The sequence below is a fragment of the Sapajus apella genome, unplaced genomic scaffold (genome assembly GCF_009761245.1).
Source record: "Sapajus apella isolate SASKATOON/1434 unplaced genomic scaffold, GSC_monkey_1.0 scaffold128, whole genome shotgun sequence".
NCBI lineage: Eukaryota > Metazoa > Chordata > Mammalia > Primates > Cebidae > Sapajus > Sapajus apella.
Window position 1 is genome coordinate 1,985,828 of NW_022437068.1, and position 21,784 is coordinate 2,007,611.

The 21,784-nt window shown below is 55.2% G+C and overlaps 1 protein-coding gene across 11 annotated transcripts in view; it reads right to left on the reverse strand.

Annotated features, from left to right (window-relative positions):
• Nucleotides 1–4,117: 4,117 nt before the first annotated feature.
• IQSEC1 (IQ motif and Sec7 domain ArfGEF 1) overlaps nucleotides 4,118–21,784 on the reverse strand; it is a 372,639-nt gene continuing 354,972 nt past the window's right edge. For 4 of the 11 annotated variants that reach the window (XM_032262298.1, XM_032262305.1, XM_032262306.1 and 1 more), the window contains 6 exons: nucleotides 20,484–20,609; nucleotides 18,867–18,966; nucleotides 16,425–16,586; nucleotides 15,529–15,705; nucleotides 9,657–9,706; nucleotides 4,118–8,434 (listed from right to left, as the gene is read on the reverse strand). In XM_032262298.1, the coding sequence (XP_032118189.1) occupies nucleotides 7,892–8,434; nucleotides 9,657–9,706; nucleotides 15,529–15,705; nucleotides 16,425–16,586; nucleotides 18,867–18,966; nucleotides 20,484–20,609 (1,158 nt within the window). In that variant the 3' untranslated portion in view covers nucleotides 4,118–7,891. The remainder of the gene's footprint in view (nucleotides 8,435–9,656; nucleotides 9,707–15,528; nucleotides 15,706–16,424; nucleotides 16,587–18,866; nucleotides 18,967–20,483; nucleotides 20,610–21,784) is intronic. The other 7 variants (XM_032262303.1, XM_032262304.1, XM_032262301.1 and 4 more) reach the window with 5 other exon arrangements.

The window sequence follows — 21,784 nt, forward strand, 5'->3', positions numbered from 1 at the left end:
TAGCAGATCATCTTTCTCCTCTCAGGGCAGCTACCTCCTCTTGCTCCATGCAATTCACCTCCACAGGGACCACCCCATCCCCTCCCGCTGTGCATCCTCCTGGCCCTGCACCCCACCCAGGACCTCCACAGGGACCCCACACCCCCTCTGGCTGTGTAAACCCCACCCGTGCACCCCACCCAGGACCTCCATGGGGACTCCCCATGCCCTCCCACTGTGTACCCTCCCATCCATGCCCTCTACCCAGGACCTCCATGGTGACCCCCAAACCCCTTCAGCTGTACACCCCACTCCCCTGCCCTTTACCCAGGACCTCCACTGGGACCCCCAACCCCCTCCAGCTGTGCACACCTCACCCCTGCACCCTACCCAGGACCTCCATGGGGATCCCCTCACCCCCTCCCGCTGTGCATCACCCCTGCCCCTGTACCCCACCCTGGCAAGTGATTCTACATCAACTCTGCCACTCTAAGATGTTTATTTTCCCACTGACCTTTAAGTGAATTTCGTGGTTTTCGCTCTCTCCCAAACACAATGTAGGTCTGACAGCTATAGATGACTCTGTTTTTTTGTTTTGGAGACATGGTCTTGCTCTGTGGACCAGGCTGGAGTGCAGTGGGGTGATATTGGCTCACGTAGCCTTGAATTCACTGGCTAAAGCAATCCTCCTACCTCAGCCTCCAGAGTAGCTGGAAATACAGGCATGCACCACCATGCCAGGTTAATATTTTGATGTTGTAGAGATGGGGGTCTCACTATATTGCCTGGGCTGAGATTGCAGGCGTGAGTCACTGCACCTGGCCCATACTTGTTCTTTCAAAAGTTCTCAGGGGATGTGAGAAGAGATTCCAATGCAGGTCTTATCCTCTGGTATGTTTTAGAATGTGTTCTTCCCTATTAACTACATGGAGAATGACTACGTGCTTTAGGTCCTGCCTTTCAGATTTAATTGGAACACCTGAATGTGCAGGTGTGGGTGTGGGTGTGGTAGGAATAACAGACAAGGAAGAAAGCTTTCCCTGGGGGCCTTGAAAGCTCTGAAGCTCCATGTTAGAAATGAGGGTGGGTGGCCTTTGCCCCATGCCTGCCATCAGCAGCCCCCTGGTCTTACCACAGGCCTTCTCTGGGCTGAGCGGTGAGATGGGGTCTCTTGAAAAGTGGGCACTGAACTGAATGCACTGAGCTAAGAGGCATCTCAGGGGACACCTGGCCTCCAGCAGCACCAAAACAGGGTCCATGGTCATCCCAGGAACTTAGAGCTGAGGTTAAACCATGGGTGTCCCCCCCTCCAGCCCCCAGCCCTCGCCGGAATCACCAACTCTGTCAGAAACTTGATTATTTCTTTGTTTGATCCTTGTTCACCAACACAACACTATCTGCATGGCTGAACACGTTATGGGGCATCCGTAAGGTGGAATGTTATGTGACATTATACATTGTTGAGTCTCCCACTGCCTCACAATAGATTAAGGGAAAAAGAATAGCATTTTCACACACACTGTTACTGAACTGTATTCTGTAGAATGCACAGGCTATCATTCAGAGATTCATTCATATACACACACCATCTCTTCCAAAGGCTCTAAAAGGCCCAGCAGAAAGAAATGCATTGAACTGCGTGCAATGCATCGTTCCCTAGAGGTGTGTGACCAATGACACTTTCCACACGGGGCACCAAGCAACACTGACGCTACCCTTTGGAAGGCCTTCAGAGATGTAAACTAGGTGACTGAGAAATACGTGTGGAGGGACGAGGGAAGAACAGTCAGCCGCATACTCCATTACATGTGATTTGAGGTAGTGAGATCGCGGGGACATTTTTTTCCTGTTTTTCATCAATCTATAATCACTAGATTTACTACGCGTTAAAGACACTTGATGTAAGTTAAAACAATGCCTCCAACCACTGCCCCAATTTTTACTTATTTAACAAGGAGTGCCACTGGGCCCCAAGGCCCTGCCAGCACAGGCTCCACCCCCGTTCCTGGGCCCTGATCTCATGTTGCCACCACGTGGCGTCATGCATTGTAGCATATTTCCTGCTGTGCTCCCGCAGCATCCACTTAGAAGTCTGCTTGGTGTTCCACGTTGAGATTACAGCATGTTCAAAGACAGACACTGTCTTGACTTTTTGACCTTTACTGTCAAAGGACAGGCATGAACAGTAACAAAACAATCAAGGCTGGTATGGCTGGAATGTGAGGGGAATGTGACTGTTGGGGGCAGGCAGGGGCCATGTGAGGGATGAGATTTCATTCCTCCTTAAGGGCAATAGGAAATCACGGATACGGCTTTAAGCAGGAACACCTTAACAAAATGACTCCATGTCTAGGCAGCTGGGCATAGTGGCCCACGGCTGTTGTTCAGCAATTTGGGAGGCCGAGGTGAGAGGATTGCTTGAGTCTAGGAGTTTGAGATCAGCTGGGGCAACATAGTGAGACCCCCATCTCTACAAACACAAAAAACCTCTCATCATGTATGGTGGTGCGCCCCAGTAGTCACAAGTACTCAGGAGGCTGAGGTGGGAGGATCACAGGAGGTCAAGGCTGCAGTGAGCTGTGACTGCACCACCGCACTCCAGCTTCAGCAACAGAGCAAGACCCTGTCTAAAAAAAAAAAAGGCTCTGATGCCACCTAAGGAATAGGTGGGGTCCCCCCAGGAAGACCAGTGCCAAGGCAGGGAGCTGTAGTCCAGGAGAGAGACGTGAGGGCCTGCAGCGGGGTGAGGTGTGAAGAGACCCGGATGGATTCCAGAAGCAGGAGGCACAAATCAAGAGGGTTTGGGGACAGACGGATGAGACACGAGGGAGAGGGTCACAAGCAATCCTGGGTTCAGGTTTAAACAAGTCAATGGTGATATCATTCACCAAGACGGGGAAGAGGATAGGACCCTCCCTGTGCAGCCAGGGAGGAGGAAACACACTCTCAAGGTCTGAGTCAGGTGTTTCCCAGCCACACTTCTCAGTGTCAAGGGAAGTGGGCGGGGGGATGAGCAAACCAGTTTCCATACATTTTTTAATAATAACAATGATCTGTACCCTCCAAGACCAGCTGCTGGTGGTGGTGTGACCTGAGCCCCTGCTTCTTCCAACCATCCAGTCATTTTCACATGCATGCTGATAAGCCCAGTCCTGGGCTGTCACTGGACACACACAGGCGGATCATGGAGCTCACAATCTCCGGGCAGGAGAGACACACACAGTCCTCAGATCACAGCCTCGGAGCCCTGGCCTAGCTCACCCACCTCCAGCAGCTCATGGGCTGCAGAGCTGTGTCGTAAAAATCAAACCCTGAGGCAGAACTGGGTATTTCAGGGGATTTTTGTGACCAGCTTCTCTTGAAGAGCCCTTGAATGGTCTGTAAAAGGGTTGGACTCTCAGTTGCAGAGACAGGAATCGTGCAAGGCAGCAGTGTGTGTGTGCACCCAAATGGCTGGTTTCCTGGTTTCAGTCCGGATGAGCCAGCACGGGCTATGAATGAGACTGGAAGAGGGGGCCCACGTGAGAACACCTTTCAATCAGAATGCACTTCTGTATGGAGGGACGGCCAGAGTTCATTTTGGTCACTAGAATTAACTTTTTTGTTTTGCACTAGTTAGATGTGCCAGTTCATCTTATGCCATGCACTGAAATTTAAAGTGGTGTTCTCAGGAACTACCTTTGGCCAGGACAATTGCATCCTCACAGGCCTCTTCCTTCCAGGAGAATGACTTTACCATCTAGGCTTCTGCAAATGCGATCAGCCAATATGGAACAGCAGACTGCTCTGACCTCATGTCATCATCCACCTTTACTGGGGACTAGGCCACTGGGTATTTTGTTTTTCCCTAAGTCATTCCCAGTGTACCTCAACACTTAATAGAATTCATCCCCTCTAACTCCACGAAAGGACCATCACTTGTTGAAAGTTGCTAGAAATTATAAACACCTTTGAAATCTTCTATTGGTCAAGATGTATCCCTTTAAATTGTGTCCGTGTCCTCAAAGTCAAGTCGGTCCAATGTCTTTAAGGGAAGTAAGTGCCCAGAGTCACGAGAAGGAACGGGTAAACTCATCAGCTAGAGATCTGGGCCTGGCCAACAGGGCAAATTCTGGACTTTTCAGAAAAAGTGAGAATCTGAGAGTTTCAAAGGATTTATTTGAATTCCCCACATGATCACAGCCATGGTTTTACATCGATAAAAGTCTGTTACCACTGACAAACAGAATGCAGATGAAAACAAACGCACTCCTTTCCTTCCAAAGGTACACAGTGGGTGCCAGGCTTCTTGTGAGGGAGGTGTCCCTTGAAGTCTCTGAACAGTCTGGGGATTCAGGACCTGATTCTAATTGCTTCAAACAACTCGGAGGCAAAAGATATCTCCCAAGAGGAGACGCATGCTGTACGCAGTCTCAACGTGACTGTACACCGAAGGGCGACGCGGATGTGCCTGAGGGGAGGGCAGGCCTCCTCCTGTTCGTCCTGTGCTCAGCACCCCCACTGCACCCTGCTCAGTGCTGCAACCTTGACCACTGTTGTTATATAAAATACAAATGCACTCGTTTCTCAGGCAGGAAGGGTGATGATATTTTACAAGGAGAACTGTAAGACGTGCGTGCTTACCTGCGGGCACAGAGCTTCCCGTGGAGCTGAGTCAACACCCAGCCTCAGCTGTGAACATCTGCTGTCTTTTCAGCTCATTGTTAAGAAAAACAAGAGGCTCCTGCCGCATGCAGTGTGTGAGGGAAAGATCACTCTACACTGGGTGCTGAAGACATTTTTAAGCAAGATGTGCACATCATATTAGGATGAACTTTATTTTTACATTGTTGTACAATTCATTGGTAAACTTAAAAAAATACAAATACATGATTTGATTGTTGTCCCAGAAAAGACTTTTGTCACACTGCCAGCTGCTCCCCTCAGGGTCTCCTACTCCTGTCAGCAATTTTGTATGTAACTGTAATAGTTTGTGTGACTTGAGAAAGGTGTGCCAAGGGCATCCTCACAGTGAGAAGGGACCAGGCAGACATCCTGGGGCCCTTGGCCTCCCCTACCTCCCCTCCTGGGGAATGTGATGCCAGGACCCCGAAGCTATAGCTGTGACAGGTGGGAATCTAGAGGGGACATTCCCATGAAAGACACATGGAAACACCAGTTCACTGAATGCTTTTGATTCCCAAACAAGATGTGGGCAGCATGCCTCCAGCCTCTGGAAGCCACCAACAATGTATCTTCCACAAACTTTTCATAAGCTTGCAAATAAAACAGGATGAAACCTCCCTGGCCTGAAGGAACACACTGAGTGCAGCTCGAAACCCCTTGAGGGGCTCAGTGGGTTCTAGCAGCTCCTTAGGCGAGGCCCAGGCCTGCTGCCCGGCATGGCTCCAGTACACACCCAGGACAGTGCCAGAGGCTGGCAGCCTGAGGCCATGGGGCTTGCAGGATGACGAGGGAGAGGGAAAGCCCCTCCTGGGGTTTCCTGTCTGTTCCTATTCATTAGTGCTGCCCTTCAGAAAGAGCAATTCTGCGCCAAACGGCCCGAATCTTTTCTGGAACAACCTAAAGGTTACAGTGAGACTCTCCCCTCGGCACAGAAGAGGGTGAGAAAAGCTGACATACTCAATATGTGATCACTTTACTTCAACGACGTGTCTACAGTCACACCAATACATTTTGCAAATGTACAATACGTAGAGCGCAGCCTCACGGCTGCCGCTGGATGACATGCAGCAGTTTAACACTTCCAGGTCAGAACAACCTCCTTGAAACCGCAAGACAAAGAGTGCTTTGGGGAGCCTGGCTTTTAAGGAAGACCCAAGAATTGAGGAGTCAGGGACACCAGGGCGCTTCCCCCGCAGCCCATCCTGGACCCAATCACATGCTCCCATGCTGTTTCTTTCTGAGCAGACACCAAAGAAAGAAATGCCACGTCGATGGGAGGGCACAGGGGTTAAAGTCACACTTATTTTTCAAAAGGCTAAACTAGATTGCTGTATTTGCTCTCTGTGGAGATTAACAAAGTGCTTGGTTTGCAGATTTGCTGGTACGGTGATCTCAATGATATGACCAAGGGGAGGGATATGAGGAGGGAAATCGGCAAAACCCTGGCCAGCCAGCCAGCCAAGGTGACACACAGCCGGAGGGGGCTCTCCCCTCTCCTCCTGCCGTCCAGCCACGGCTCACCACGCCGTCCACCGAGCACGCGGCCCCGCGGCCCGCAGAGTCAGGCGTGAGCTTCACCCTTTCTGAAAGGGCCTCCGCCTGGGCAGGCGCCGGGGGGCAGTCCTCGGGTCCCATGGTTTAGGAGCACAGCACTGACGGCTGCAGTGGCTCGAAACGCTGAAACTACAAAGTATGGCCCGTGGGTAACTTGGGCACAGACCTGCTGCGTGCAGCGTCTGGCCCCGGGGAGCGCATGGTGTCACCACAACACAGAAGCGACAAGAGCACAGCTGAGTCATGTGATGCCCTGGCAGCTCACTGTACCATGGGAAGGCAGCAGGGGCTCCGCCGGGCACTCGTCGGCTGGGGTCACACGGGCCACGGTGATGACACAGGGGTTCTGCTAGCACATGGCTACATGGAATTACGATGATCACTGCTACCACTCAGAAAACAAAACAGGAAACACACACACCGCCCTGGGTTGCTAAACGCTAAAGTCAACCTTCAGGTTCAAGAGTGGTCCCTGGTGGAGACACTCTCTGAGGGCTTCGGCCTGGTGTGGGTTGGAGGCGGGATGAGGAAGTTATGGTGTTGGGGAGACGAGGATGAGAGCTGGTCACTTTCATGTTGGAGATGAACACTTCTGCCGTGTATGGGTGCCCCTCTCGGAGGACTCTGAATGAGTGTGCATTAAATCATATGCGCGTAAAGGAAACATGGATCATGGAGATTCACAGTTATCGCAGCCGTTAAAGTGTCTAAGAATCTGTGTAACCAATGTCCTAAGACAACCAGCTTGTCACCAGCTGTCCTGAGTTGCTACTGTAGAGTGTACTGCAGTTTAGCTAGTTGCTTACCTGAAATAACACAGCATTATAATACTGACTATTTATGATAGTATTCTGTTAATAAAATAAGGATTTATACAAAGCAATACTGGACTTTTTAAACAGTTAGATGCTATGTTACTTGGCACAGTTAGTAATGATTGTGTAAAGATTTTAGCCAGTCCTAGAGGGACTTCTTTCTCTGTATGAAAATATGAAGTATCTGAATTTGTTCCTACCATTTAGGGTTTGGTCTACTGTCTCACACACCCAACTAAGGGACTGTCTTCCTATTAGGTACGTGGAGTTCCTTGTAAGGTGGGTATTGCTAATGTTGTGGGCTGAAATGCCTGCCTTTCACACACAAGGACTACCTATACAGTATATATATATATATATTTATATATTTATATATTTATATTATATAAAGTTTACTTACGTATTTTCATCAACCATATCAGGTCTACTTAATTTTTTGCCCATTGTCAATAAAAGAGCAATAATGCAGCAAGTTTTGGGGTTTGTCTCTGTTTTTGTATCTCATGTCTTCATTTTCTAGGTTGGGTTTTCATATGCATGTAAATTAGGGCGCAGGGAGCTGAGAGCTGGAGTAGGGGAGGCAGTTCAACATCTACTTGGCTGGTGGCACCATTTCAAGGCTGATGGTGGCTGAGTCCCATCCATCCCTCAGACTGAGGTGAGCGGGGACCAGGGTGCCAACGCTAAATGAAATCTGGACCTTTGTTCCACACAACACCAGCCCTGTGGGCTCCTGGGGCTCCGGCTGGGCCGTGAGGGGCAGAGGGGAGAGATGGCAACGGAAGTGCCCCGGGTTTGGTGTGCAGCTGGCGGCCCCTCGGCGTGCCCTGTGTAGTGTGCAGCTGTTTCAGGGAGCCTGGGACCCCCGCCCAGGCTGTCTACACAATTGTGCTGATGCCGCTGGGTTTGGCCTTGCTGCTGGTGGGGGGCGGCGGGGCAGGGGGCTGCCCGTGGTGGTGCGCTGCGTGCCCCATGTGGGCCGAGGGCAGCGGTGGATGGCCGTGGGCATGGGCCCCATAGGCTGGGTGCCCCCCGTGGGGGCCGTGGTGGTACTGGTGTGCATGCTGGATGTGCTGGGGCGGGTGGTGGTGGTGGTGGTGGTGGTAGGGGGGTGGGTTCTGCTGCATGTGGCAGTACTGGGTGTGATGCCCATGCACGGGGGCCTGCGGCAGCCCCTCAGGGGGCCCCGGGTGGTGGCCAGCCACGGAGTGCTGCAGGTGGGGCAGGACCACCGGTGGGTGAGGGGGTGGCGGGGCTGGGGCTGAGGGCAGGTGGGCCTGTGGAGGGGGCTTCCCTCTCTTGCTCCCGAATAAGGAGCCCAGGAGGGAAGATGAGTTGGGCATAGTCTGGTGTGGGCGAGATGGACACTCTCGTGTTGATGTAGCTCTCCGGCGCATGTGAGGACTGCTAATGATGGACCCCTAAAAAGGAAATTCATAGAAATCAAAATTAAAAGATCTTCAAGCACTTAGGTCAGAATGATTTTTTTTTTAAATGTAAAAATTCACCCACTGATTGCTAAGCCTTAGTTCAACTCGCTGGCCAGAAGGCAGGGCTGAGTGAGGCTGGACTGGGCCCCACCTCCTCTCACTACAGTGCAGGGCAGCTGGGGGTGACTGGCCTTGACCAAAGTGGGGGGTGAGGGCAGGGGAGGGGCCTGCCTCTCTGACCGCCGCAGCACAATGAGTACTTCCGGTCTCGTTTTGACAAGAGCTTTGGCCCTGGCAGCAGCCTGAGGTTTCAGATAGGAACCCCTGGGTTGGGGTGTCTGTGCGCTGTGTGTGGTGAGTGTAGAGGGGCTGGTGTGCCTGGAAGAGGAGCCCACTCCTGCTGAAACAGGCCCTCAGCTCTCCTGGGGCCGCTCAACTGGGCTCAGGGCATGTGCTCTGCCCATGTTGGTCCTCAGACCTCAGGGGAGGTGGTGACAGGGACAGTGGGGCTCAGAAACCTTGTCCTCTGGGGACACGGGCTGCCTAGGCAATTTCACTGCAGCTGCCTACTGCAAACCAAACAAGCAAAAAGGAGGAAACAGAAAAAGATCTGCAAGCTGAGGTAGAGATGTGAACAGTAGTAATACAGAGATGGCCGGAGGATGAGTGAAATATCATGAAATCCACAATGAATTTCTCTTTCTCTCAAGACACTCCACCTCCCACAAGCTAAGCAATTCCATGGTGTCCTGCCGCAGACACACAGCAATCAAACTCCAAGAAGAAAGCGATGGGGATGGGCGGGCATGGAAGTCAAGGGTTCAGCAAAAACATCCAACAGTGAGTGTGGAGGGTGAGTGGGAGCAGGGTGGCCTGGGCGGGGGCACTGGAAGCTGGGGATGGTCAACCATGCTTAGGGACCACAGGTGACGGGGTTAAGCAGAAACCAAAACACAAAATCCAGAACCACCCGCACTGTTCAGTCCAAAACAAGCGGTGAGAGGCATGGATGTTTCTAGGCACGGAGGAGAAGCTGACATGCACAGGGTCCCAGGCAGGCAGGGGTGGGGAAGGGGTGTCTGCATCTCTGTGCAGTAGGAGAAGGAAGAGCAAAAAAAAAAACAAAACAAAAAAAACAAGACAACAGATATGAACCGAGGACGGGGGAAGGCGACACAGGACAGCCAGCTGGACGGAGGCGCTTCCTACTTACTTCCACATTGCTCTCTAGCGATCCCGCACTGCTGCGACGCCCTCGCTTCCCTGCCCAGAACATGCAATACCAGAAGTTAGACGGGGACACAAGGCCGGGGGCACTGCCTGCCTGGCACCACGCTGTTGCCACGGAGCCCGCACCCTTGCCAGGAGCAGGCACAGGTGCCGGGCCCATCTGCCCGCAGGAGCCAGGTGTGAGGGGTCAGAGGAGGGGCTCAGTGGGGCAGCCAGCAGCAGTGCAGGAATGAATTTAAAAAATGAAGTTTAAAAAAAAAAAAAAAATTTTTTTTTTTTTTTAAACTAGCCCCAGTTTTAGACACCTTCTCCTGGACCAGCAGTCTGTTGAGAGGGGCCCTGAGGATGAGGCATATGTATAGGTGGGCCTGATGCCCTCAATTCGTGTGTTCACCCTGACTCTGGTGAACGGGGTGGGGTGCGGGCAGCTTCCGCATAGCTGAAAACAGCATGGCAGGTCCTGCACGCTCATCTTCAGTGGCTGCTGTATATATGTGTATATCCCCACACACACATATATACCCCCACCTCCATGGCAGGACGAGCACTGAGGGTGAAGAGAAAACAGCTTCACATGGCCGCTTCCTCCCGGCTGCCTGCAGGAACTCAGTTTTGGTATGTGCAGTGCCCTGGCCAGGGGCAGGAGACAGGGTTGGGGGCTACTGGGTGAAATGCATTCCAGTTTGGGATTCCACTGCTTGGTACCACCCCCAGGGGGCCACAAAGCCTTCCCTAAGCCAGGAGGTCTCCGCCAGCATCTTCGTCATGCCCCAGCACAGGGCACACAGTAGGCACTTGGCATGCAGGCTCCGTCAGAGCAAGGCTGGGTCTTCCTCTTGGCTCTGGTGCCCAGGGCCCAGCCCGGCTCCGCCTCCACAGTCCCTCCTGAGAACTTCTCTGTGGATTTTTGAGGAACACCAAGCCTGGAGCATCACAGGGGCCCAGCCCTAGGGGCCTGGGCTCTGGCTAGCTCTCTGGGAGCGGGGATGGGAAGACGGAGGGAGAAACAGCCTTCCCTGCTGGACGTTCTAGAAGCTTCCATCTGGGCAGCAGTGCCATGTGTTGAGCACCATGTCGGACACGTCAACCCTATAGGTGATGCTGTGTCCATGTCAGAGAGGGAGACACTGAGGCCCAATTCTTACAGGCAGCAGGGTTCACACCCAGAACTGCCCACCTGGCCACCTCTAAGGCTGGACAGCTTGGCCACGCTGCCTTCAGAGCTAGACCACAGGACGGGGTGGGCCCAGGAGCCCAGAATAAGGAAGCAACTGCTGGGCCTCCTCATTGTGCCCCATCCCCAGCCTCTGAGGAAAGCTGCTGCACCTCCCAGCCAGCCCAGGGCCACCAGCCAGCAATGGGTGGAGCGAGTGCAGTGGGCTTCAAGCTGCTCCATGCCATCTGAGTGTGATGGGCTGTGCCTTGGCATCGCCACAGACTCAGGGGAGTCCAGATCCTCTGCTTTGCTTGCCGACCCCAAACCAGAGGTCCAGGTGGGAGTTGGGGTCAGCAGGGAGCCTTGGGTAGCTCTGGCTTGTGTGACGTGGCCCTCAGAGACCACTGTCGGGACAGGGCCGCACCGCACACTGGGGCAAGAGGGCTCGACACCAGTTGCTGAGCACCAAGGACAGCCAGGTGGGACCCTGCCCCTAATTCCAAGCCAGAAGAAAGGAGGCTCACATTTCCTCATTTTTCAGCCAGTGTGGGAAGAGGGGCGGACCTTTCTCACTTCCTGCCCAACACAGTGGTCCAAGGACATGGAGCAGAGTTAGAGTCCAGCCTTCCAGGACACAGCCTCCCTCCTCCATCCCCCTCTTGGGTGGCCACGGCCATCAGACACTCAGGACACTGTGGCGCCATATGGAAATGTGGAGGGACAGAGCACTGCTGTCTCTAGGTTTTTAAAATTAGCTCTCTAGCCCCTCCAAGGCCTGGGACTCCTCTGGCTGACTGAAAAACAGGGGCAGAGGGAAGATGGCCTCCCCTGCCTGTATCCGGCAACTCCTGGCCAGCCTACTGCTTCTAATAGGACCTGGGCCAGGCCTGAAGGCTGGGGTTGAGGGTCCACACAGTGTGCCCACCTGGAGTTGAACACGGCCCTCCTTGCCCTGCACAACTTGGGCCAACAGTTAGGAGTCCTTTACTGGCTGTTTTGGAGTGACACTGAGTGTCTTACAATCCACTTTCTCAATATCTCAGGTCAGCAAGAGATGTGGGGTGACCCCAGGGCTCCCTCTGCACTGAGGCCCAGGGCCCCATGCTCACGGCACACCCTCAACCATAACTGCCCACAGCAAGCCGTGCAGACATCCTGTGCATACGCAGCCTCCCACACCTGCCCAGATGCATGGGCTGACGAAGCCAGGCAGGCCAGAATAGTGGCTCACGCCACACAAGTGTGGATGGCCAAGCCAGCCTGGGCAGGGCCTGGAGGGACTTGGAACCATTTTTCTTTCTTTTTTGAGACCAAGTTTCGCTCTTGTTGCCCAGGTTGGAGTGCAATGGTGTGATCTGGGTTTAAGTCATTCTTCTGCCTCAGCCTCCCAAATGGTGATTCTCCTTCTTCAGCCTCCTGAGTAGCTGGGATTAAAGGCAAGAGCCACCATGCCTGGCTAATTTTGTAGTTTAAGTAGAGATGAGGTTTCTCCATGTTGGTCAGGCTGGTCTCAAGCTCCTGGCCTCAGGTGATCCGCCTGCCTCGGCCTCCCAAAGTGCTGGGATTATAGGCGTGAGCCACTGTACCTGGCCTAGATCCATTTTTCTAGAAGGCTCCCAGGATGGTTCTTCACAACTTTTGCGGCTTCCTCAGAGTCAGGGCAGGGCGGCACATGGCAGTGCTCTCCTCCCCACCCAGGATCCTCGTCCTGTGACCCTCAATAATGCTGTGGCTGGGCTGGTGGCCTTGCTCAGCGTCAGTGACCAAAACCGAAATGATAGCCACACACACTTGGCTGGCGCTGCCTGAGCCAGGCATGCCCTGAAGGCTTTCCATGCATTGACTCCCTCGCAGCAGTTAGGGAAATAGGCCCCACAGGGTCTGACAGCTAGAGAAAGCAGGCAGAGGTGGGGAATGAGCTCAGGCTGGCTGACTCTGGCATCTGTGTGCTGCGCCCTATTCTCTGCTGGGCCGGACATGGTGGGGAGGGATGTGGCCAGGGTGATACGAAACACCACCCTCTCTGGGCCCCAGCCGCTTCACATGTGGCAGGGGTGCTGCTCTGTCCACCCACCACTGGTGCCTGTCACTGCTCTCCTGGTACAGGACATGGTGAATGCTCCAGGCAGGTCCTCTCCGTAAGGACTCAGAGCTGGGCAGCTTGGCCAGGGAGGGGCAGGAGGGCGACTGATTAGTGTCCCCCACTATCTGGCTGACCCCCGTTTCCACAGTCCTTGTTGGGTCCTTGGTCTTGGGTCAGCAGGGCTCTTGTGCTGCTGGATGAGCACCAGGTGAGGAATCTTGGCCCAAGGAAGATCAGGGCTGAGACACCAGGCAATGCACTGCAGTGGGGCTGGTGCCAGCACCCTTCCCTCTAACTCTTGGCACGACAGAGGCTTCTGGAAGCTCCTGAGGATGGGTTCCTCCGGGCACCATCCACGGCCACCTCATCAGTCCCCCAGCTTCATGTCTGTGGTATGTCCTCCTCTAGATGGATGTCGAGTGCAGACCTGGGGCAGCTGCTCTCAGGGTCTCCTGCTCCAGGAGCAGCGATGTGCCAACCATGGAGGGAACACTGTCCCGAGGGCTTGCCTCTTCCACAAGCTCACTGTGGTGTTACAGGCCTGGGCTCAGTGCTCTGAGGGCCGTGGTGAGTGAGGTGGGGCCACGCTGCCGCTGGGGAGTTGGAGCCCCCACCTGGTCTGGAGCACGATATCTGACCTCTCCTGGTGCTGGCCCTGCCCCTCCCCAGGAAGCCTGCCAGCACCTGCCAGTCTTGTTGGGAGATTACAGGTGGCCTCTCCCCAGCCTGGGGCCTTGGCAGCTGCCTGGACTCAAACCCCACTTCACTTCACCCCCAAACCCTCCTGGGTACAGGTGGGTCTCAGATTTGTTCCTGCTTTCGTTTCAATGGCGGGTCTAGGGAGGGGTCTCAATCCCTACTGTCCTTCTGATCTCAGAATTCCCAAATGACAACAGCAATCATCATATTACATGAAAGCAGCTGGGCGTGGGCCCACCCCTTACATGAATGTGGGCCCGGCATGTGGCTATCCAACCCTGAGGCTCTGGCAGAGAGTGGACAGCAAGGTCCTGACCGCTGGGCCCTGGGGTGGATGGGGCTCAAGGGCCTTGGTTCTGGCAGAACTGCTGCTGCCTGGGAGGGGCTGGACAGCTTCGTGAGGGGAGGGAGAGGGCAGGGCCCACCACACTGCACAAACTCAAACAGAGGCCCCAGCCCACAGCCTGCAGAGGCCCAAAGCAGTCCAGCATCGTTCAGCTGTGTTTCACAAGGCCACTGGGAAAACCAGTAGTTCTCAACCAGGGGTGATTCTGTCCCCCAGGGGACACCTGGCAATTTCTGGAGATATCAGTGACTGTCACGACAGGGAAGATATTACTGGCAACCAGTAGTAGAGGCCAGGAATGTGGGTAAACATCCTGCCAAGGCTGGGACAGCCCCCCAGCAAGGAGTCACTAGGCCCAAAATGTCAATCAAGCCAAGGTTGAGAAGCCCTGGGTTCAACCCTCATGCTGGCGACTGGCAATGAATTTCTGATATTTTTTACTATGGCAAATAATAATAATGACAAAAGGAAAACAAAGGAAAAAATCCAACTTAAAAAAAGGGCAGACTCCAAAGGGCCTGAGAGGGACTAAGCTGAGGGGAGACAGGGCTGCTGGCGGGCAGGCATGGGAGGGAGTCCCGAGGCGGGCAGGCAACCCCAGGAGGGGGGTCTTCCTGAAAGAGAAACACCAGGCTCCTGGGGCAGACCTGCTGCAGGATAAGCCAGGCCACCGCTGCCCCAGGCAGTCCCCGGGGCCCCTCCCAGAAGCTCACTGACTGGTGGACAGACTGCTGGAGGGTGGCTAGGACACCCTCCCCCACACTTCTTGGGCAGCAACAGTCTGACGTGGCACCAGCAGGCTCCCACCGGCTGGCCCATGCCTCCTGTCTCTCCTGCCCCACAAGGGAGACGCTGGGCCAAGGCTGCTGGCAAAAGCCCCTGAGCCTTGCTGCTCATGGGGCCCCATCCCCAGGAACGTGGGTGGTTTCAGGAGTGCTGCTTGCTTGGGGGTTAAACAGCTGGCAGCAAATTAAACACACACAGAAACAAAGAAACAACCACAACATCGCAGTTCCCACCAGGGCTTTCCCGGACCTGGAGCCAGCCCTGGCCGTTGTTCAATGGCCTCTGCGCTGGACGAGGCCCGGGTTTCCCAGGAAAGAAGGCCCGGCAGGAAAAGCAAGACCGGGGACAGCGGGCAAGGGGGCACCAGACAGCTTAGAGGGCTCTGCAAGAGTTCATTCATCAGCATGAAGCACAGGGACGCAGCCGCAGAGAGAGAGAGCACGGGACACTGCCGCGGCTCGCTCCGGGCTAGAGCGACTTCCCAAATCAATAAACGATTAAATAAAACCCCTAGAAGAAGAAAGGGAAAATGGGGGTGACTTCCCCAGCTAATTGGCATACAGTGCCTTTCTTTTTGACAACAATTTGGTCCTGTTTTCCTCTGTCTCTTTGGGATGCCCTTTCTGTGCTGTCAGACGCTGCTCTGCTTTGGGGGAGGTCCCGGGAAAACGCCACACTGGCCTCGCCGCAGACCCCGCCCAGCGCGACGCACACCCTGAATGCAGATGCCTGCCTCGGTCCTGCATGCGCTGCGCTAGGAAGGTGGCTCTAGGCCAAGCTCTTACCGGCTTCCGAGAGGTCCCGCAGGGAGCTGCTGAGGGCACTGCGCTTGAGGCCCTCGCCGCTGGCATAGCTGTCGTCCAGGCAGGCCCGGCTCAGTGTTCCGTTGCCCGACTCCTTTTTGAGGCTGGAGCACTGGGACATGCTGGGCCGCACGACGCCTTTCTGCTTCTCGAGTTCCGCTGGAACAGAGAGGGTGAGGGGCCTGGTTAGAGGAGCACAGCCTAGAGTGGGCGGGAGACGGGGCCTTCTGCTTGGGGCTGGCACTGTCCTGAGCCACCATCTGCCTGGAGTGGGGAAGGGTTGTTTCTGGGAGAGGGTGTGATGGCAACTCTGGTCAAAACAGCATACAGGAGATTCCAGGAGGGAGGTTAGAGAGGCCAGAGGGTCGTGTGACCTGCAAGGACAGTCACCTTTCAGGCTCAGGGGTGGACAGGGAAGCACAGACTTGCCTAGGTCTGGGAGATGAGCAAGGGTTAGCCAGGGCCTTCCACAGAGGGGGCAGCGGCAGGGAGTCCCATGTGCTGCCAGGGAGTAGACCTGGAGCCAGGGATAGCCTTGGCTGTGACCCCTTAGTCGGTTGAGCCTGATGCAGAAGATGATGAGGGGCAGAGGCCAGCTGGGAACACTTCAGGCTCTCACGCACGGGATGCCAGGGAGCCGGGGTCCTTTTCTGGGCACATGACAGGTAACAGGTAGGTCGAGTCCCAGATCAGACCCCCTTCTGTGCCTCCTGCAGCCTGGGCACACAGACTGTCTCATCATGTGACCGCAGGGAAGGGCAGAAAAGACTGGGGGACATCTTGTCTCTGTGGCCTCAGAAGTCACTGCCCTGAGATGGGGAGGCAAGCACCAGGGTCCGGCAAGTCTCGGTCTCCTGCCCTTGAGGCCGGGTACTTACACTCTATCCTGTGCTTCTCCATCTCCTGGACTTCCGCAATAGACTCCCGCAGGTCATCGGTGAATTTCTTCCGGTCTTGAGGGTTGGGAGCATTGAAGTTTATTAACACTTTGATGTCTGCTCCGGGGACAGATGAGGTGAGCCGGATGCCATTGGGGTAGTCTGCAAAGGAGAAGCAGAGGGGAGGAGGCCCACGGGTCTCAGTGTGTTCTCTACAATCTCCTCTCTGGTCAGGAAACGATAGTAGGGCTGAGTTACGCAGAGCCTGGGATTAAGTGCCTGGAGTCCAGCCGCCGCAGTGGCAGGCTGCAGGGACGCAGAGCAACCTCATCTCCCGACTTGGGAAAGATGGTCTGTGTCGCTCCACATGTGACTCAGGGACAGAAGTGGCCGAGCTCAGGGGAGGCTGCTGGGGCTGCCATTCTTCCCCGACCTGAAGGTCATGGAGACCAAGCCCCTGACTTCCAGGTCTTTGGGTACTCTGCCAGGTGCCGAGTCCTGAGGAGGGTAGGGGTCTTCTCTAGTCATCCCTGACAGTTCTGGACAGCAGTGAGTGCCATATTCTCCCGAATGGCCTGTGGCCCACAGCTCCCATGGGGTGGACTGTGGGCATCCCACAACCAAGGAACCCTGTTCCCAGACCTGCCTGATGCCACCTTCAGGCTCTCAAGGTCCCTGGGGCTTTGGTCTCCTGGCAGTGCGGCTCCTGCAGCGGGAGTCACCCGGCTGACCATCAGCCACGGGATGTTTGAAGGTTCTTGGACCAAGCACCAAGCCCGCTTTGGCTCAGACTAGGTGGGCCAGGTGGGCCTGTGGGTGCACTCTGAGCTGCAGAGTGCTCCTGTGTATGTGCATACGTGTGCACATATGTATACATGCAGCCCATTACTGCCACGTGGGAATATGTGCCTAGTGACACCAAGTTCTGATTGATTTCAGAGAGGCCCAAAATATCTACATTTCGATGAAGAGACTGGCTCAGCATATTTTTTAAAAATATGCAAACCATACAAAAGATAACGGAGCTGGGCCTGCCTCCCAGGCTGCCAGTTTGAGACTCCTGGTGTGACGGCATCTCCTACAGAGGCTGCAGGCTTGGATCTTGCCAGCACCCAGTGTCCAGGATCTAAGGCCAAGCCCTGGGACCTAGACATGATCCAGGTGCAGCCTCTGCCCTGACGGTCCACAGTGGTCCTGGCCCCCTGCTAGGAGCTCTGCTGCTGGGATCTCACTAAGTTCCCACCCCAGCCCTGGGAGGCAGGGGTCAATGCCACCCTCTCAGAGAGTGGGTTACTGCTGGTCAAGACAATCTGGGGGTGGCACTGGCCTCCCCTGGGACCAGGGCAAGGCATGTGAGACATCAGGCAAGGCATGACTCACAGCCTGTGTTGGGACAGGGATGCCAGGAGGCAGGGAGGCGGCTGGGGCAGGGACGCCGTGCTCCTCACTGGGCACATGGGGAGTGCAGGGGATCTTGCTGGACTGTCCTTGGTCCCACTGAAGATGGAAAGGGACAGAGAGCTCCAGATCCAGGCACAAGGCCTGTGGTTTTGGATGGTCTGGCTGTGAGTCCCTGACACTGTTTAAACCTGCAGAGGGAAGGCTGCCTGCACAGACAGTGACGTCTAGTTCTGAGAGAATGAGGGACCCCTACTGCTCAAGCAGGGACACTCGACTTCTTTCCCCAGGACACTCCAGGTGGCCCCCTGCTCCCCAGTCCAGGAGGACTGGCTCAGCTTCTGACAGGGAAGGGACAAAGGAGAGGGAAGAGAAACGGTGGAGAGTGCGGGGAGCAAGGTAAAATGGAAGCCAGTGGGGTGCTGCAGGTGTGAGCCTCCTAAATCCCCAGGCCCCCAGGCCTCACCCAGGGCCTTCCAGCAGGGCATCAAAACTCACCCTTGCAAAGCACTGTGTTCCAGCAGCTATGACGGTCACCCTGTGGCAGGTACTACTTTACGACCCAGGAAACAGAGGCCAGAGGGTTGCAGAGCCAGGCCACACAGCGGCAGAGCCAGAGCTGGGATCTGCCCCAGGCGGAGGGGCTCAGTTCTTCCCTTCTGCGGACACTCAGGGGTTGCTATTGCCTGTGTTCTGGGCCATGTTTGCGTATCATCTATATGACTTAATGTTTTTCTATCAACATTTTATTTAAATAAATGTATTTCTGCCATAAATTTAAAAATCTTATCACCTGCAAGAAGCAAAGTACTAGTAAAAACAAACTGTGTCTGTCCAATGTTCTTACATCAGGCTCAACTGGCTGATGCGTCTGTTGAGGGTCTGTGCCTACTGCTCACCGGAGCTCCTAGCTGCAATCTGCTCTCTGGGGATAAAACAGGGGTGAGTGTTGAAGCCCCCTGGGGTTCTGTCCTCGAAGCAGCCAGGAGAAAGCACGTAAGCTGGGGCATGCACTCTTCCAGGCAGGCCCTGGGGCCGACTTACACTGGTTCTCGAAGAGCAGGACCTGCATGCCGTACAGGGAGAAGGACTGTCGGAAGCTGTACGTCACTGAGTTCTTCTTTTTCTGGAAGATCTTGGTGACCTGGAGGCAGCCAGAGACAGAGCTGAGCTGCAGTGTCTCCGGAGGTAGTGACTACATGCAATCTCTGGCCAGAGGACCCTCCTGGAGCTCAGAGTCAGGAGGCCGGGGCCGGGGCCAAGCCAATGTGGGTGGAGGGCATGGCCTTCCACTCTAAGACTTGGACAATGGTTCCTGTCCCTGCAACCCCAATGCCACCTTTGCTGGCACCAAAGCCCCACAACCGGGCACAGAGGCGGCAGACCCTTCGCATCACGGAGCTCCCTCCAGTGCCTTCCCACAGCCAGGTGAGGTGAACACCGGGGCTTGCCACCTTGAGTGGCAGGGGTGGCACTCAGCAGCGCTGATCTTGAGAAGCCGCCATGGCTTCCTCTCTCGGGAACAACCAGAGTATGAAGCTAAGCCTGGTGACGGCCCGCAGGGAGACTGGCCCTGGGCTAGCAGTCCCTGAACTTCTGCTGGCCCGCTACGGTCCTTGGCCACTATCCTGGTCTGCAGTAAGGGAAGAAACTTTCCAGTGTGGCAGCCAAAGGCTGGGCTGGGGAGAGAAGAAGGGAGCTTTCATCTCCCTGGTCCCCAGGGCATGCCAGGCACCATGTAAGGCTCTTATGTCCAGGACCTCACTGGACCCCTGCTACCCTCTGAGAGATTAATCTTACAGAGGAGGAAACTGAGGCTCAGAGATAGAAGGGATTCACTCAAGGTCAGGAGTTCTTCACAAGGCATTTGAACCTACACGTCCGATTTCAACATCAGTGGTCAGAGAGGAGCAGCCAGTCCTCACACCCAATCAAGAACATGGGCATCTTTGGCAAGAAAGCCTGTGGCATGCAGGGGGTACAGAAATCCCAAGGACAAGCTCTCCCCTCTCTCTGCAGTGGGTACTTCTGCCCCCGTCTGGCTACCATCGGTGCCACTGTTCTTCTGGCAAGAGCTCCTCAATGCCCTTTTGGTGAAACCCCCCAGCCTTTGTTTCCTTCAGTCCATAGGTTTTGAGGGGACCAGCTCCAGGAGGTGGGGCTTGGGACCTAGGCCTAGCCAATCAGAAAGCGCTGCACCTGCCTGGCCCGGAGAGGCTTAGGGAGGGATGTGTAGTGACAGGGACTGACTCTGTAACCTCTGCTCAGTCTAGGAAGAGGATTCTACAGTTGCCCAGCAGACAGGATCAGGTCTGGAGCTGCTGGGGCCTCCTTATTCTTCCTGGACAGAGCCTGCCTGAGGAAGGGGCCTGCCCGAGGAAGTGCCGCACAGGGTAGAGGTGCAGACAGCACACAGGAATGCTGGTGACGTTGGCAGAGCCTCTGGAAACAGGTTGTACTAAAGCCAAAGATTCCCCTCTGGACCTGTACATGAGCCAGTGAGGTCTGTCTCCACGTGCATCAGTGTGAGTGAGACACCAGGCAGAACCCCCTTTCTGCACCCGCATGTGTGTGCACATCTCCCCCATTCAGACAGCCAGACGCGGACCCTGGGCTTAGGCTTGAGGTCCCACCACGACGCCTTGTGGGTGAGCCACATACCACTAGGAGGTCGTTGAACAGGAAGATTTCTCGCTGGTGTAGTCCGAGTTTCTGGGGCTTGTTTGGGTCTGGAACCTCGAAGAGCCGGCAGTAGCAGACCAACCGACGGTGGGGCAGAGAGAGCACCTGTGTGGGGAGAGGCTGTCCTGCCACGGCCACCCAGCTCTCCTCCAGGAGCCCTGGGGGTTGCAGTGGACAAGTCTAGCCTTCATGATAGCCACCCGGTGTATGGGCCTTGGGTTAAAAAATGCCTTCCCTCACAGACAGTGAAGAGCAGATGTGTCTTTTGGCTCATGACAGTTACCCATACTCTGTCCTCAGGAGCTACTATTTAAAATCCTTTATCGCGGGTCTCCTGAAGGACTAGGGATGGGCCCCTGCTTCTGCTGAGACCTCCTTTCCATTCTTCTGGGCAGGTACCAGGCTTCTTAAACTATCACGTTCACCTGGGAGCCTCTGGCCAGACAGCAAGTCACGTTTTGAGTCCCCGCAACGTGCCGGTCATAGACATAAGCCCACTCAGCCCAAAAGTCTTTACAGAGAGAATCTACTCTAGATGAGGAAACTGAGGCACAGAGGGTAAATAGCGACAAAACCAGGAAGTGGGCAGTGCCAGGATCTGATTCCAGGCCCCAGGATTTTCGCCACCCTACCAAGTCTCCCCCTAAAATACTCCTATAGCTCTGATGCCTCCAAAATCCTGATACAGCAGCTGACACTCTGTGGCACCTGCCCAGACCCCACCCTCCACTCCACACACCTGCCCTGAACATGCCCCTGACGGCTCATGCAAGCCCCAACATGGCCATAGCTCCGGCTGCCCTTGAAACCCAATGCCTCAGGGCGAGGGATGAGCCATCAGGGCCCGGCTCTGGGAGTGCTCAGGTTCATGCAGGACAGGGGAGAGGGTCAAAGGGGTGGATCCCTAGGATCACTGCCCTGAGGCCAGGGGCTTGACTCTACCAGGGGCGCGCTCTGGGCCAGGGCTGCCTGAGTTTGGCTCATGGGGGCGTTAAGGTGAGGGGGAAAGATGTGGCCCAGCCTGGGGTGCTCAGGTTGCAAAGGCGTGAAGGAGAGAAGATAGGAGGGTCAGGGAGCAAGGGCTGGAAGTAGGAGAAGCCTGGTCTCTTGCAGGGGAAGCTGGTAAAGGGGAGTTACTTTCAGGACTGAGGGACAAGGCCAGTCCATGAGGAGGGTCATGGCGAGTGGCCAGGTCACCCGGTGTGCATGTGCTCTGGGGCATGTGGGCACACCACAAAGCTATGGCAGAGGATGGGTCTTGGGGGTGAGGAGGCAGGCAC